A 17,234-nucleotide genomic window follows, 5' to 3' on the forward strand; every position below is an offset into this window, starting at 1 on the left:
TAATTTCTTTTTTCAGTTTAACTACGTGTATATCGAATCCGTCTTTCACGAAATTCGACTAATCCTGCTCGACCAGGTTTTTGGATTTAGGCCCGAAAGTCTCCCAGTGGGTGGCAAATCCGTGACCTCAAGGTCACCACAGCCAGTGGCGGAGCCAGGAATTTTATCATGGGAGGTCCAAAATTAAACTTCAAAAAAAAAATTAAACTATAAGGTTCAAAATGTAAAAGTTAAATGTAATCACGTCATAACATTTGTCTTCTATTCTTCATCTTCTGGAATCGGTGCATAATAGTTTTATTAGTAATTAACTTTAACAAACACATCTTTTTCGATGTAAGGAACTAAGCAATCATTCAATAGTTGGTCTCCCATGCTATTACGTAGAGAAGTCTTTATGATCTTCATTGCTGAAAATGCTCTTTCTATTGATGCAGTGGCAACAGGTAAAGATCAATGACAACTTAACTAATAAATAAACCATTGAAAAATATTTGATATTTCTATACTAAGAATAGCAAAATATAAATTATACACAAAAAGGATAAAGTTTATATTATATACTTATCAACTAAAACAATAAAGAGTAACCGAAATATACAATCTGCTCAAATCTAAAAAGTTGCAATTACGAACAATAATTAATAAGAATAGTATAAAACTATTAACACATACACATCAAATAAAGAATTGGGGTTAAAGAATTCCAACGACAGAACCACCATAGCCATTGAATTACATAAGCTTATCTTCTTTCTCCTCCTTTGAATTTTATGTGTACCGATTTAGAGCTTGAAATATGATTATTTAGGCCTCAATTTACATAATTATTGCCACCGAACAAAGAAACAACATATGTAGAAAAATCAATTGAATTATATTTAGTTTTGAAATATACCTAGTTCTAGATAACCAGATTTCAGATTACAGACTTATAGAACGACAAAAGGAGAATTCAGATTGCACATAAAACGGCAAAAAGAGAAAGCTAAATTAAAAGGAAATGATTCATATAAATTTTGCTGAGAAGAAACAATTCATACAAATTTTGCTGAAATCTATATGTAATAATATATACTCCCTCCGTCCCACAAAAGATGTCAAACTTGTAGGACGACACGAGATTTTAGGAGGTTTTATTTTGTGTGTTAAATAGAGAGAGAAAATATAATTTTTATATTCATGTGAGAAAGAACTTTTTCCAAAAAGGGAAATGTGACATCTTTTGTGGGACAAACTAAAAAGGAAAGTGTGACATCTTTTGTGGGACGGAGGGAGTATATATTATAAATTATAATAAATATGAAATTACTAAAATACCCCTGGCTTTTTTTAAGAATTGGTGGGGGGACCATGGGTCCCCTGGCCCCACCCTCCCTCCGCCCCTGACCACAGCTCCACGCTGCCATATTTGTACTTATTTTAATTAAACAAAAAATTAAACAAATACCTCAATTAAAATACTCCATCCATCCTTGAAAATTTGTCACTTATTTCTATTTTCTTTCGTCCCTAAAAATTTGTCACTTTTCACTTTTACCATTTTTGGTAGTGAACACACTTTCCACTAACTAATTCTCACTCACATTTTAATGTATAAAATTAATATATAAAAGTAGGATTCATATTCTTAAAAGCTAGTGTCGGATCAAACGGTGACAAATTATAAGGAAAGGAGGGAGTCATTAAAATATACTCCCTCCGTTCCATAGTAATAGAAGCGTTTCGTTTTGAGCTCTCATTTTCAAAAAATGATAATAAATAGTTAAAGTGGAGAGAGAGTAAAGTAAGAAAGAGAATAATGTAGTGAAGAGTTTTATGTACAATATTCTTTCTGTCACTTTACTCTTTCTCCACTTTAACTATTTATTTTATGTTTTTAAAATAAGTGCTCAAAACGAAATGTCTCTATTACTGTGGAACGGAGGGAGTATATCGCAATAAATTCTATGGACCAACTACCTATAAAACATATTAATGATATAATTAAGATTTTAAGAGAAAAAGAAAGAAAACAAAAGAAGCAAACTAAAAATAATTTACGCTGTTTATTTATTTGACTTTTTTTTAGGAAAGATGATTTATGACTTTTTTCCGAGAATATCCACCAAAATAGATAAGTGCAAAATGCTTGTTGCAATAATGTGAACTTTCAATCAAACACGCGCTGGACAACCTTCTGCGTTGAGCTAACAATTGAAGTAATGTTTTTAACTTTTAAAGTTCCCTTTCACAATATATTTAAAGTACCCTTTCACAATATATTTATTTATAACTTTCATCAAGAGTGTCTTAATAATAAGTAGTTGTAATTTAATTACTCAAGTGTATTCCTCTTTAATAGAGTATAAAAAATTCGTGGTCCAGCATTAACGTTAACGGTATACTATTTTTTTTTTAAATTCCTAATTTGCTAATTCATCAATACAATATATTAAAAATGTGAATACAGTGTATTAAAATATTAATTAAGTTTATATTAACAGTTAATATATTTGTATTGATATTTTTAATATACTACTTTACCGAGCAAATAACTCAAAAAAAGTTAGTAGTAGATCACGCCTCCCCCTTCACCATATATTAGTTTAATGATTATAGTTTCTTCTTATACATATGTGTATACAATGTTTGAGTGAAAGTGGGTATATGAATGAAATTCTTTTTGCTCTATTAATCTATGCAATGTTTACACATATGAATGAAATTCTTTTTGTATATATACAATATTTTAAATATTTAATAAGATTAATTTACTTTTTTATCTCTTCTCACTTTAATACCGTATGCTGTGCGCTGTTAATTTATTTCTTCTCACTTTAGTAATGAAAACACAGATATGGAGATCGCCTTAATTTAGGGTCTGAAACGACATGGGAAAATTAGTCTTGTCTCTATCTCAGTTGGTGAGTTCAAATAATTTCATGGAATCATTCCCCAAGACTTAGTTTTGTAACTTGTGAGAAATATCCGGAAGACTGAGTTTCTTTCTTTTTATAAGCACAGAAGACTTGGTTTAAATTCTAGTTTGACGTTGTTATGCAGTTATAATAGTCGACAGAATTATATTTTTCCTCTATATACATTGCACTAATATCATCCACGGCTACCTTTATTCTTTAAAAATATTAATAGACGTTTATTGATATTGGTATAATATCGTTAAAATACTTTTTAACACTTTTTAAGACTTTTTTTACTAAAATATTACTCCACCCATCTACGATTTATAATCCCACTTTAATTCGATGCAAATTTTAAGAAACGTGAAGAAAAATGATGATAAGAGCATCCCCATCTGTACTCTTAAATAAGAGCACGAAGGTGGGCCCAACCCACTTTTACTCCTTGTCCTTAGGCAAGAGCACAACACCCACATCTGTGCTCTTCCGCAAAGACAAACTCATAGGTCACACCATTCTATTATTTAATTTAAATACTTCAATTACTAAAAACATTTCTACAATATTAAAATACATTAAAAAATAAAAGTTACATAATTAAAATCCTAAAAAATAAAAATTACATAAATAAAATCCTAAAACATAAAAATACATAATTAAAATCCTAAAAAATAAAAATACATAATCAAAATCCTAAAAAATAAAAATTACATAATTAAAATCCAACAAATTAAAAATTACATAATTTTTAATGTTGAAGTGAGAGTATTTATAGATGAAAATGTGAATTTTGGGGAAAAAATTGAAAAATAAATTAAAAGTGTGTAGAAAACGGATATATTTTATTGGGAAGTGGGAAAATATTTTTTTTTATTTAAAAATGATTTTTAAATTAAATTCGAATTTAAAAAAAAGAATTAAAAAAAAGAATTTCCAATTGCTAAGCCGTTGGCCAATCACAGCCCGCCACGTCGAGCTGCTCAGCGGCACAGATGTGCTCTTAGCTAAGAGCACCGCCCTGCCGCTGGCAAGGACGGACAAGCTGCATTGGCGGACGAGCGGTGTCCCCGCCGCTGGCACGGACGGACGGGGCACCAATGTGGATGCTCTAAAAGTTAATCGATTGTAAGTCCCAATTTTATCCTACAACTACTATTAATTTTATAATAGAATGTGATAGTAACTAAAACTATTGATCTCTTTATATTATAATAGGTGAGGCAACAGGCTCATATGCGAACCCAACTGGGAAACTTGTTAATACTCTATATACTACTCCTATGTAAATTAACCTGTCAACCCTTAAACATTCAAGACTAAGTTTAATGTATGAGACTAACAACTCTCCAATTAATAAGTAATCGTTAGCTAATGATTAATTAACATTTTCAGCTTCTAATGTCGTCGAATCCAACAGATAAATGCAAACGACACGCTTCTTCATCCTTCACTGTCTTGCAGTTGCATGTATTATTCATCATATCCACTTTCAACTATATATATAGTACTATAATTCATGAGTATATTAATTAATTTAGCTAAGTTTAATTTGGTTTCTGTAAAGAGGCCATCTCCGACCTTTTGCAAATTAATTCCACTTAAACACAACAAAAACCATGTCGCTCACTCAAAATGTATTTTTCAGCCCTTTAGTAGAATTTTCTCATACAAAACTTAGCAACAAAAGCAAACTTGGTAATCCAATGCTCAAGTCAAAGACTAGAAGAAGTGGTAAATTGGGTGTTAGCTATAATGGCTATCCCTTCTTCACCCGTCCCCACCATCCTCTTGAATCCGAACTGTCGTTTGAGACAGAGTCGGGTGGCGGGATAGGGATTGATAGCTTCTTCCAAGGGAAGAACATTTTCATTACCGGTGGAACTGGTCTTCTTGGAAAAAGTACGATACTCTTTCTTTTCAAATTAAATCGTTCCTTATCGAATATTTTTTAAAACTAAATGAAACATGATAATGATGCAGCTCTAATTGAAAAGCTATTGAGATCGACATCTCTGGGAAATATCTACGTACTAGTTAAGGCAAGTGATAACGAGGCTGCGCTTCATAGACTATTGAAAGAGGTATGTTTTCTCTTTAATTTGTTTATCCTTATATTATGATCATACTAATTAATATGCTGATTTTATTTTTTCTTAGATTATGAACTCGGAGTTATTTGTATGTTTACGAGAAAAATATGGGAGCACATACGAAGAATATGTGAAATCTAAGCTGATACCTGTGGTTGGAAATATTTGTGAACCAAATCTTGGAATGGATATAAATTCAGCAAACAAAATTATGGAGGAAGTGGATGTGATAGTTCAATCTGCAGCTAGCACAACATTTTTTGACAGGTTGTTAACATACATCCAAATTTTTTTAATAAAGTTACCTTTCTTGAAAAATTCTTATATTTAATTCTTTCTTTATATATATATATATATATATATATATAGGTATGATTTTCTACTTGATATAAACGTGAATGCGCCTCTACGGCTAATGAGGTTCGCCAAGAATTGCAAAAATCTCAAACTTTTTGTGCATATGTCCACTGGTATGTATGTGCCTAAATTTAATTAGAATACGATTATGCTATATATGAAAAATGTGGCTAAATTAGTAAGAATGTGCAGCATATGTTAATGGAAGAAGAGAAGGGATAATCTACGAGAAGCCGTTGATGATGGGAGAGAATGGGAGAAAGCATGATGAGATATGTTCCTCGTTGTTTTCTCTAGATCCGGCAGATGAGATGAACTTGGCTATGAAAGCCTGCATAGCCTCGACTGGTCGTGACACCACAAAAGAACTCAAGAGGCTCGGCCTAGAAAGGTACTTATGATGCAAAGAGAAAAAATAGTTTAAATAAAATTAAAAAAATTTATTGTTCTGGATCCGTCACCGCCTGCAGGGCTGCGTACTATGGATGGTACAATGCGTATCATATGACTAAGGCAATGGGAGAAATGGTCCTTAACGAAACTAGACAAGACGTCCCACTGCTTATATTGAGGCCATCCGTGATCGAGAGCTGCTATAAAGAGCCTGTTCCTGGATGGATACAAGGAAATAGGTCAGTGCATTTCTTGCCCTTTTATTCATGCTACAAGTTAAAATGATTGTGAGTTGATTAATTTAATTATGATTATCAGAATGTATGATCCGGTGATTATTTCTTATGGGAAAGGACAACTTCCTGCTTATCTGGCTGATCCTGCCTTACATACTGATATTGTAAGCAATACATATTCAAGTAATTTAAGACAATCTGATTGTATTTAATTATACTTGAATATAAATGTATAAATGCATATAGGTTCCAGTTGACATGGTGGCGAATACAACGATTGCAGCTATCGCTAAGCATGGCATTATGAACAGGGCAGGAGTGAATGTGTACCATGTGACAACTGGCTTTGTGAATCCTCTAAGATTCAATGAAATGTTCGAATATATTTATGAGCATTTTAATGCAAATCCTTTAGTTGAAACTGGAAATGTGAGTGAAATGAAGTTGTTCGACCAGTTTTGTAACTTGTCCGAATACTTGAGAGAGCAAAATTCAGTAGTTGGTGCGGAAGCAAAGGTTCGGAAACAAAACAAAGCAAGGGTTGCTTATGCAGAGCAACTTTGCAAGATGTACGAGTTTCTAGGATTCTTCAAAGCCAGGTATAGGATTAATATAAATACTTCCTCCTTCCGCCATTACTTGTCACGAGTTTTTTCTTTTTGTTTAGTTCATCAATACTTGTCAAATTTACTTTTTTAAGTAGTAATAACTTTTTTCTACTAACATTGTTCTACATTTTTAAATTCGGAGTCGGGTCAACATATGACACCTAATGGCGGATGGAGGGAGTAGTATGCAATTATTTATCGTGATAATATTTTATAGTATTAATTTGTGGTTGCATTACCAATGAGTGTGTTTTTATGTGGGTGCAGGTTCCATTGTGGCAATACACGGGTGTTGTTGGAGGAGATGTCGGAAGAGGAGCGAGTTGTGTTTGAAGTGGATGCAACAAAGATAGATTGGAATAAGTATTTTGTCGACATTCATATTCCGGGATTGAGAAAGCATGTGATCAACGACACAGCGCTGCCTGTCTAAGCAGAGACCATATTTTCGCCATTAGCGAGAATATTGGATTGCAGTTCTTTATTCCAAATTTCTTCAAGGATTCTTCTATGGACTTTTCTTGTGATATGTGTATTTCTTTTCCATATTGCTTCACTTGGATTCCAGGAAAATACTTTATGATTCTCAAATTTGTCATTTCAAATTCTTCTATAACTATTGTTTAAATTTTTTCCACTATCCACTTGTTATTACCCAAATACATAAGATTATCTGCATAAATGCAAACAATCATTATATTATGATTTTATTAAGTTGTTCAACAAATACCTCTTCCTTTTAGTTGATATATCAAGTTGAAATACTTGAAGCTCGAGCTATGTTGCAAGAGCAAGAGCAAGAACAACACAGCTTGTCTATATTCTCACAACTGAGCGTAACACATATGCAAAAGATTGTTAAGTATATCTCAAAGGCATTCAAGATCTGTCTCTTTATTAAACAACTTGTAGAGTTTTTCTTGTTGAATGTTAGTTAATTACCTCAAAATATTCATACAAATATCAAAGTTAGTTGTACCTTTGCTACAAGTTTCTTTTTCTGTTTTCCCCTTCAATCTTAATGAAATGTTCCACTCTCGATTTACTTCTCCATTCTTCTCTAATGAGCCAAAAACTCCGGCACATCTTGGTGCACACACATTTTAAATTAACAAAAATAGAGAAATATTTTCACAATAAAAATTGAGAAAACTACATAATTGATCCATAGCGATCAACAATATTCTTCAACTCCAGAGATACTAATTAAGCTTGAATCACACTCACATATGACACATCCAATAATTGAAAAACGAGTAGTGTAACGATTAATTAGTACTAGTACATAAGATCATTAAAAAGAAAAAAAACAAAGAAAACAGAGTACTTAACATTTACGCAGCACATGATAAACACGAAACCATTCTATAGCTCCGGAACCTCACGAGCCTCTTAGGCTCGCATGCGTCATCCACTGCATCAAAGCTCCTCGTGTGGTCGACCTTAAGAGAGCTACACCGCCTGTTCCGGCCCCCATCTAAATGATCATCGCGACGATCATGAATATGATCTTGATCATGATAATCGAAATCTTTGATGTTGTAGGCATGAGCTGCGCCCGACGATAAGCATTCGTAGCGTCGTCGGATTTTGTTCCTCTTGAGAGATCGGTAGACCACCGGAATCAGTCCTTCCATTTTTCTTCTCTCTTTTTTTTTTTTTTTTTTTTGTTTTTGTTTTTGTCTAATTTTTCTTGGAATGGTTTGAGAGCAAGTGACTTATTTGAAGACTTATGTGTAAAGTGGGTTTGGTGGGAAATTGATGTTTTTATTAATTTTTCAAACTTTTGGTTTGTGGTGGATGGGGTTGGAAAATTGGAATAGGTCGCGTCTACTTTGACTTGAATTATCAAACAAGATATTTCGACTTTAGCTGGTATGGTCCCTTCAACAAATTTACTTCTTTGTTGGATCAATTGTAATTTAAAGGTGGTACATATGAATTGAGATGCAATAAGTGTCGGATAAAGTTGAATGACGCGAAACAAAACAAAAATAAATACAATAAAGTAGCTGGAATTGAAATGTTATTGTGAAATTTTGAGATGTCATGAAAATGGATTTAAAAGTGAAATTTGAGAAGTGATCTACAGAAAGCGCAGTGGATTTGGAAGCGGCCGAGCCATATGCCTTCAAGTGGAGTTTTGAGTCTTTTTAATTTTTTTGCGTTTCTTTCTGGTAAAATGATTGTGAAAAAGTTGTAATTTTTTTTCTCTTTTTCTCTTTTTGTGATTTTGTATCTTAAATAAAACACTATTTTTACAAAAGATTGTTTTAAATTTACTTTAGTAAATTCAATTTTATAAAATCGCTGATTAAAACACAAGTTCGACTTGACGCGTTTGTATACGAATCTTTTTCACCTATGCATTGGCCCGCATTAATTATTGGCGACTAAATAAGCTGAGTTGACTCTATCAAAAACACGCGCACAAAACTCAACTCAGCTCAACTCGAATCATAACTCAACCTAGCACGAGTTAAACTCAACCTCAACCTCGCTTGAGTCAAGCTCAACTCATCGCGACTCGAATTGAATTATTTACTCTATTTAATGGCGCGATTCAAACTCAATATCGTTTAAGTCAAACTCAACTTAGCACGACTCGAATCAAATCATTTACTCTACTTAATGGTCCGATTCAAACTCAACCTCGCTTAAGTTAAACTAAACTCAGACCGTCTCGAATCGTATCTTATTTACTTCTTAATGCTATAATACTCTCCATCATCCATATCCCAAGTATTAACTTGTATATATAGAAATCAACCAGAAGATTATGTCACATATCATTTACAAGCATTTTGTCTATTCACCTCATTGTTCCATCATCTTCGGTGTTACAAATACATGTTTGTATAGTGAATCAATCATCTCAAACTTTGGAGATTGGGTTCACACATCCTCTATATATAGAGAAATGTTGTGTTACATATTAAATTCACTTGATATACACAAATGATTCTACATCTTTGCGTTTGAGAAAGAAAATGGAAAAAAATAAACATACACTACACAAAAGAGAAGACAATATCATACCATAAAATAGTGCATAATCGAGCGCAATTAGAGCGAATATCGATTCTTTTCGTGCATGAATCTAAATTAAACATCCATAAACATGACTTAACTCGGCCCAGTTAAACTCAAAATCAAATCAAGTTAGTTTTTAATAAATATGAATTAGTTAAATACTATATAAATTTGATAACTTGGGATAACTAATATGGAGATTGATCAATTAAACCAAAGATTTAATTAATAATCAAGCCAAACAGCTCATTAATGAAAGCTAAATGATAGCATGCTCATACTATCATTAATTCACATCTTCTGAATTCTTATTTTCTATATTATCATTAGAATTTGTATTCATTATTTAAAAATCTTATGTTCCGTGCTAGCACGGGTGTTAATACTAGTTTAAATAAAGTAAGACTAATTTGTTATGATTTGGTAGCATCATTAATTGCATATTTCTATGACTAATTTGACCCTTTTTATAATTGTAGAAGGAAAATTATTATTATTATTATTATTATTTTATTATTATTATTATTATTATTATTATTATTTCTATTTTCATTTATATTTTTAACAAATATATAATTGAATTATCTATCCTGACTTGTACAAAACAGGCCCACAGCTTCTTGGCGAAAACTAAATGATAGCATGCCCATACTATCATTAATTCACATCTTCTGAATTCTTATTTTCTATATTATCATTAGAATTTGTATTCATTATTTAAAAATCTTATGTTCCGTGCTAGCACGGGTGTTAATACTAGTTTAAATAAAGTAAGACTAATTTGTTATGATTTGGTAGCATCATTAATTGCATATTTCTATGACTAATTTGACCCTTTTTATAATTGTAGAAGGAAAATTATTATTATTATTATTATTATTATTATTATTTTATTATTATTATTATTATTTCTATTTTCATTTATATTTTTAACAAATATATAATTGAATTTATTCTCACTCTTATTACAAGATTCACAATAAAATTTTAGATAGAATAATTATTCATAGTATTTTTATGGAATACGTTTTTTATTATTTTATTTAAACTATCATAATGATATGAAGATAAATAAATTGTTCATGTTTACAAAGTAAAAATTGGAAAAATACACTTTTATTTGGAAATTCTCTCGTATTACGTTTTACTTATAATTTTTTTAACCTATCAGTACTTCCACTGTTTTCTTTTTTGTTCTTTTTTACTTCATTTACTCCCTACGTCCGCGAATAGGAGTCCCGGTTGAGTTGGGTGCGGGTTTTAAGAAAAGTTTGAGTGTAATAATTTAAGTGTGTGATAGTGGAATGTGGGATCCATTTATATTATTATTTGCTTTATTCATTGGAATAATGAAATCTAACATTAAGAGAGAGAGTGAGAAATTGCAATCAAAGTGGATTAAAATTAATTGCAGCTTCTAAATTAAGGGAAAAGTGTGGTCATTTTTTATACTCCCAAGATAAAATGTCTAATCGGGACTCCTAATGATGGACGGATGAAAATGGTCAACCGAGACTCCTATTCGCGGACGGAGGAGTAACTTATTTCAATATTTTTTGTTAAAACTTGGAAAAACATGATGTAATTTATTTTAAAATATCTGAAAATAAAATATTTTTAAAAAAATAATACAGTACACATTTTCTTTTTGAATTTTAGTTGCAAATATTATTTATTCTTTAATCCAGGGGCTATAATGTAAAATTAAAGTATAACTAAAATAGGTAATTTCCTTAACTTTTGCATAGGACTGAAAATGACTAAAATACCCCAAAATTGTATATATAATTTTGTTAATTTATCACTATTCTTAAAACAATGCCTCAATCATAAACCAATGTGTACGAACTTTTGAATATTATGAAAAATTAAATGGAAACAAAATTAAATTTGATATACAGTATTCAGTTGATAATTTCAAATGTTGTAAAGATTAGGGCCGGGTAAATATACCAAAAAAGGGTATATTGATCGTATCGTACTGAAAAATATCGAATTTTCGGTATATTGAAATTTTCGGTGCGATACAATACCGTATCGTAAGTTTTCGATACGATAACGATAAGGATTTTCTTATACCGCGATATACTGTTTTATATCGAATATACGAAATATATCGAAAATCAATACGTAATGAATTATCGATACATACTGTTTATACTGATTGTAATAATAATATACTCCATCCGTCCCACAAAAATTGTCTCACTTTAACCGGACACGTGTTTTAAAAAATATAATGAAAAGTGAGTTGAAAAAGTTAGTGGCATGTGGGTCCTACTTTTATAAATTAATTTTATAATAAAATGTGAGTAGGAATGAGTTAGTGGAATACGAGGTCCACTACCAAAATTGGTAAAAAGTGAAATGAGACAAATTTTGTGCCTTGTGGGACGGACGGAAATGAAAAAATCGGACAATCTTTGTGGGATGGAGGGAGTAATTTTTTTTTTAAGATTAAGAGTTTAAAATCATACATAGATATTCATTTAATTTATTTATATATTCAAAAAGTATTTATTGGAAACCCTAAAATCATAAATAGATATCCATTTAATTTTGATATACCATTCAGAATGGTATACCGAAGTTTGGTACGATATACCGAAATTTCGATATGGTAACGATATAGATATTATCCATATCGAAATTTCGGTATACCGAAACTTTCGATACGGTAATGATATGAAATTCTTTCATATCGATATTTTCGATACGATAATGATACAAAATTTTCGGTACAATATACTGGATTGACCCAGCTCTAATAAAGAATAGGGTAGCAAACAAAGGAGTTTTGCATAGTTTTTGATTTTTTGACGAATAACATTGATTTAATCTAGTTACATTTCTAATATGAAACAACGATTTATCTATCAACAAAACCTAAACAAGGAGAAATATAGCAAGCAAACAAATGAGAACTAAAAAACCAGCACACATCACTTCTTCTTCCCTCCACGTTTCTGACGAGCCTTGTTCACCGTCCACTCCTTGGAACTCCTTATCTCTGATCCAGAGACGAACCCGAGATCCATCTCTGAAAACAGTGGCGCGGCGATGGCACGAGGACGAGCGGCGGCGGTCGGAACGACGACCACCGCAGAATCCTCGTTGATGACCGCATCAGGAGCGACGTCAACGACTACCGCCGCAGGAGTATGAGCGACGTCGACGACCGACGCAGGAGGAGGAGCGACGTCGACGACCGCTGGTTAGAATATACTCCCTCCGTCCCATTAAATATGCAACATTTGGGAATCGGCACGGATTTTATGGAATGTTGTTTTGTGAGTTAATGAAGAGAGAGTAAAGTAAGAGAGATGAAAAAGTAAAAATGAAATGTTTCCATTTTAGGAAACGTTTCATTTTTAATGAGACAAAGTAAAAAGGAAAACGTTTAATTTCTAATGGGACGGAGGGAGTATAAGATATTTGTTAGAGGAGTAATTTAGATCGGAGGAAATTCTTGAGAGGGAAATGAGTGGAATATGTGGAAAAGGATTTAGGAGATGTTGCTAATGTGGGGAAACAAAGGAACATTTTTATTTCTCAAACTTTTCAAGTTCTCAACCAGTACAAAATGTTACAACTCCCCCTATTTATAGGCACTCCTTACTTATTCTATAATATTGTACTTAATTCTTTAATATTTTATATCTAGATTTTTTCTCCATAAAAATCTAGATATTTTTCTAACATTCTAGGGAATTCTACTAAAATATCTAGATATTTGTATCTTATCTATGATAATTCTATTACAAAAATCAATTTTATTTATTTTAATTCCAACACCTCCCTAAACTTGATTTGTCATTCCGAGCGACGTCCTGATCTTGATAAAGCCATCGTACTTGAGGGGCTTTGTGAAAATATTGGCAACTTTGATCCTGCGATTTCGCATACTCGACTTGAATCTCTTGATTTGCAACGCATTATCTGATGTAGTGGTAGCGGGTGTCGATATGCTCAACTATAGATGGTTTTCTCTTGATAATATAATCCGTAGTCCATGAGTTGTCATCTCCATATTTCTTTATGTACCATATTATAATTACATCATCATCTGTCATGAAATGCTTTATCCCGTCAAAGCATTCAAAGATGGCGGGATCTTACTCGCCTTGCATGTATCTGCTCGACTATTTTACTGCTTAGATATGACTAAAGTTACTTGAGAGATCAAGAAAGAGAGAAACCATGCTAGATCATTCATAGTCTGATTTTGTTTCACTCAAATTCTTGGTGAGGTTTAAGTTGCTTTAATTAGGATTTTATTATGGCCGTATAGTGTTTTGTTTGTTAGGATTTTATTTATATATTATTGTTTGTTAATTATTTCTCTTGATTATTAGAATTTTATTTATGGTTTCATAAATGTTTTTATGTTGGATTATTAGCACAAGTGTAATCCAGTACTTATTATAATAGACTATCTATTTTTTATGTTGTGTGAATGTAACGAATTAACATATTATTAATTTGATTGTGATGGATATGAATCCCAAAGAGAATAGAAATTGAGATGAGGTTGGAAATTTAAAGGTGCTACATATGAATTGAGATGCAATAAGTGTCGGATAAATTTGATTGACGCGAAACAAACCAAAAATAAATACAATAAAGTAGCTGGAATTGAAATTTTATTGTGAAATTTAGAGATGTCATGAAAATGGATTTAAAAGTGAAATTTGAGCTTCCAGCTGCTCCAAACGCTCGTCCGGCTTCTTCACCGGAGCAGCGTACATCGGCGGCAAGGAAGGAGCATTGTAAATCGGCCACAGTAGTAACGGTAATGACTAGCCTCATACTGTTTTCACTGTGTGTGCCATTGCCAACACCGCATAGGTACCACTTTCTTCCGGGGTTGCGAGGGTAATTTTGTCATTTCCACTTCTCAGAGACTCCCCCGGCTGGCACCGTGCATGATTTGAAGTCACTTCCGTTCACTTTGTACACATTATAATCTCTCACAACATATATGAAAGCTGAAGAAAAGTGGTACTAATATCCGTCTAGTATAAATTTCAAAATAACGTAGGCTGATGAATTTATTGTTAGGACATACTCGGTATTTACGAATAATCGCAATCATTTCCAACATTTATAAAGTAGACGTACTAATTGTGTCTCCGATATAGAACACTTTGTCTTGTGAATTACATAATGCGCAGTGGATTTGGAAGCCGCCGAGCCATGTTGCGCAACCCTCTCTGATGCCTTCAAGTGGAATTCCTGATAAAAGTTACAAGAGAGAATTAAACATGCAAGTAAGGTAGATAAAAAAATCTCTGTGCGTGTCATATCATAGACTCACTTGAAAAGTTGGTTCATGAGGGATGCATAAATTCTTCACTATGAACATATAAAACTGAACAATGCATCTGTTAACAGCCATAATTAATTAGTGACCGTTAAATCAAATAATAAATGTAAAATCTAAAAAAAGCGGAGCACACGCATAGCAGCACTCATACAATCAACAAAGAGAGAAACACTAATAATTTCCAATGTCAGATGGCAAAGCAAAAGGAACAAACAAATTAAGCATCAAGGCGCAGTTGATTACGAAAAAAAAAAAAATTAAACACGCAATTAACGCACAATAATATTTATTCCTCGATGACGAGATCGCTCAATTTCTGGCTGAATCATACGGCCTTGACGACGGTGGAGGAAACGGCGGAGGCTTCTGCGTAATCGGGGTTGAGAGGGGCACGAACGGCGGCGGCGGTGTCGATATCGTCATCTGGATCGTAATCGGGGTTGAGGTTGCGATCTATGGCTTCGCGCCCCTTCTCCAGATAGGGCTTGCACGCGATCTCGATCGTACACCATCCCAGCGCCACCGCCGTTATGGCTATCAACGCCGTGGTGTAATAATTGAGTGTACAATTACATAAAGCTCTCTATGATGATTAACCGAGAACGACGGAGAAGGAGAATAAACTGTAGAACGGAAGCGTACCTTGATCCATCTAGAAATTGAACGGTGGAATTGCTTTACAATGGCTATGATACAATACCGTATCGTAAATTTTCGATACGATAACAATATGGATTTTCTTATACCGCAATATAGTGGTATATATCGAATATACGATATATTATCGGTATACTGAAATATATCGAAAATCAATATGAATTGAATTATCGATACATACTGTTTATACTGATTATAATAATAGTATACTCACTCCATCCCACAAAAATTTTCTCACTTTGACCGGACACGTGTTTTAAGAAGTGTAATGAGAAGTGAGTTAAAAAAGATAGTGGAATGTGGATCCTACTTTTATAAATTAGTTATATAATAAAATGTGAGTAGGAATGAGTTAGTGGAATATGAGGTCCGCTACCAAAAATGGTAAAAAGTGAAATGAGACAAATTTTGTGCCTTGTGGGACGGACAGAAAGAGAAAAATGGGACAATCTTTATGGGATGAAGGGAGTAATTTTTTTTTAAGATTAAGAGTTTAAAATCATACATAGATATCCAATTAATTTATTTATATATTTAAAAAGTATTTATTGCAAACCCTAAAATCATAAATAAATATCCATTTAATTTTGGTATACCATTCTGAACGGTATACCGAAGTTCGGTACGATATACCGAAATTTCGATACGATAACGATATAGATATTATCCATATCAAAATTTCGTATACCGAAATTCGGTACACCGAAACTTTCGATACGGTAATGATATGAAACTCTTTCGTATCGATATTTTCGATACGATAATGATACAAATTTTTTGGTACAATATACCGGATCGACCCAGCTCTTAAAAGCAAACAAAGGAGTTTTGCATAGTACGGTAACGATATGAAATTCTTTCATATCGATATTTTTGATATGATAATGATACAAATTTTTCGGTACAATATACCGGATCGACCCAACTCTTAAAAGCAAACAAAGGAGTGTTGCATAGTTTTTGATTTTTTGATGAATAACATTGGTTTAATCTAGTTACATTTCTAATATGAAACAAGGATTTATCTATCAACAAAACCTAAATAAGGAGAAATATAGCAGTAACAAATAAACGAGAACTAAAAAACTAGCACATATCACTTCTTTTTCCCTCCACGTTTCTGGCAAGCCTTGTTCACCGCCCACTCCTTGGAATTCCTCATCTCAGATCCAGAGACGAACCTAAGATCCATGTCTGATAATAGTGGCGCCGCGATGGCAGGAGGACAAGCGGCGGCGGCGGCGGAAACGACGACCACTGCAGGAGCAACGTCGGCGACCACTGCAGGAGCAACGTCGACGATCGCCGCAGGAGCGATGTCGACATCCGCCGCTGGAGGAGGCTCGACGTCTACATCCGCCGCTGGAGGAGGCTCGACGTTGACATCCGCCGCTGGAAGAGGCTCGACGTCGACATCCGCCGCTGGAGTAGGATCGACGTCTGCTACCGCAACTGGTAAAGTGTTGATCAAAAAAATTATTTTTCTGAGATATTTCAGAGAGAGAAAGAGCAGCTTAGAGCATCCACAATAGCGGAAGTCCGACCGACGAGTGGTTTTAATAAGTTAGTGACATGTGAGGTTCACTACCAAAAATGATAAAAGTGAGAGGTGATTAATTTTTATGAACGGA

At 33.1% G+C, this 17,234-nt stretch overlaps 1 protein-coding gene across 1 annotated transcript; it reads left to right on the forward strand.

Annotated features, from left to right (window-relative positions):
- Positions 1–4,519: 4,519 nt before the first annotated feature.
- LOC125220430 (fatty acyl-CoA reductase 2, chloroplastic-like) lies at positions 4,520–7,236 on the forward strand. Its single transcript, XM_048122598.2, has 9 exons — positions 4,520–4,802; positions 4,884–4,984; positions 5,061–5,260; positions 5,363–5,463; positions 5,543–5,741; positions 5,821–5,982; positions 6,062–6,143; positions 6,226–6,578; positions 6,855–7,236. Exons 1-9 carry the CDS (start codon positions 4,520–4,522, stop codon positions 7,018–7,020), a joined length of 1,647 nt encoding a protein of 548 aa, XP_047978555.2. The 3' UTR covers positions 7,021–7,236.
- The last annotated feature ends 9,998 nt before the right edge of the window (positions 7,237–17,234 follow it).

This window comes from Salvia hispanica, chromosome 1 (assembly GCF_029641045.1).
Source record: "Salvia hispanica isolate PSC_SH4W2 chromosome 1, Shi_PSC_v1, whole genome shotgun sequence".
NCBI lineage: Eukaryota > Viridiplantae > Streptophyta > Magnoliopsida > Lamiales > Lamiaceae > Salvia > Salvia hispanica.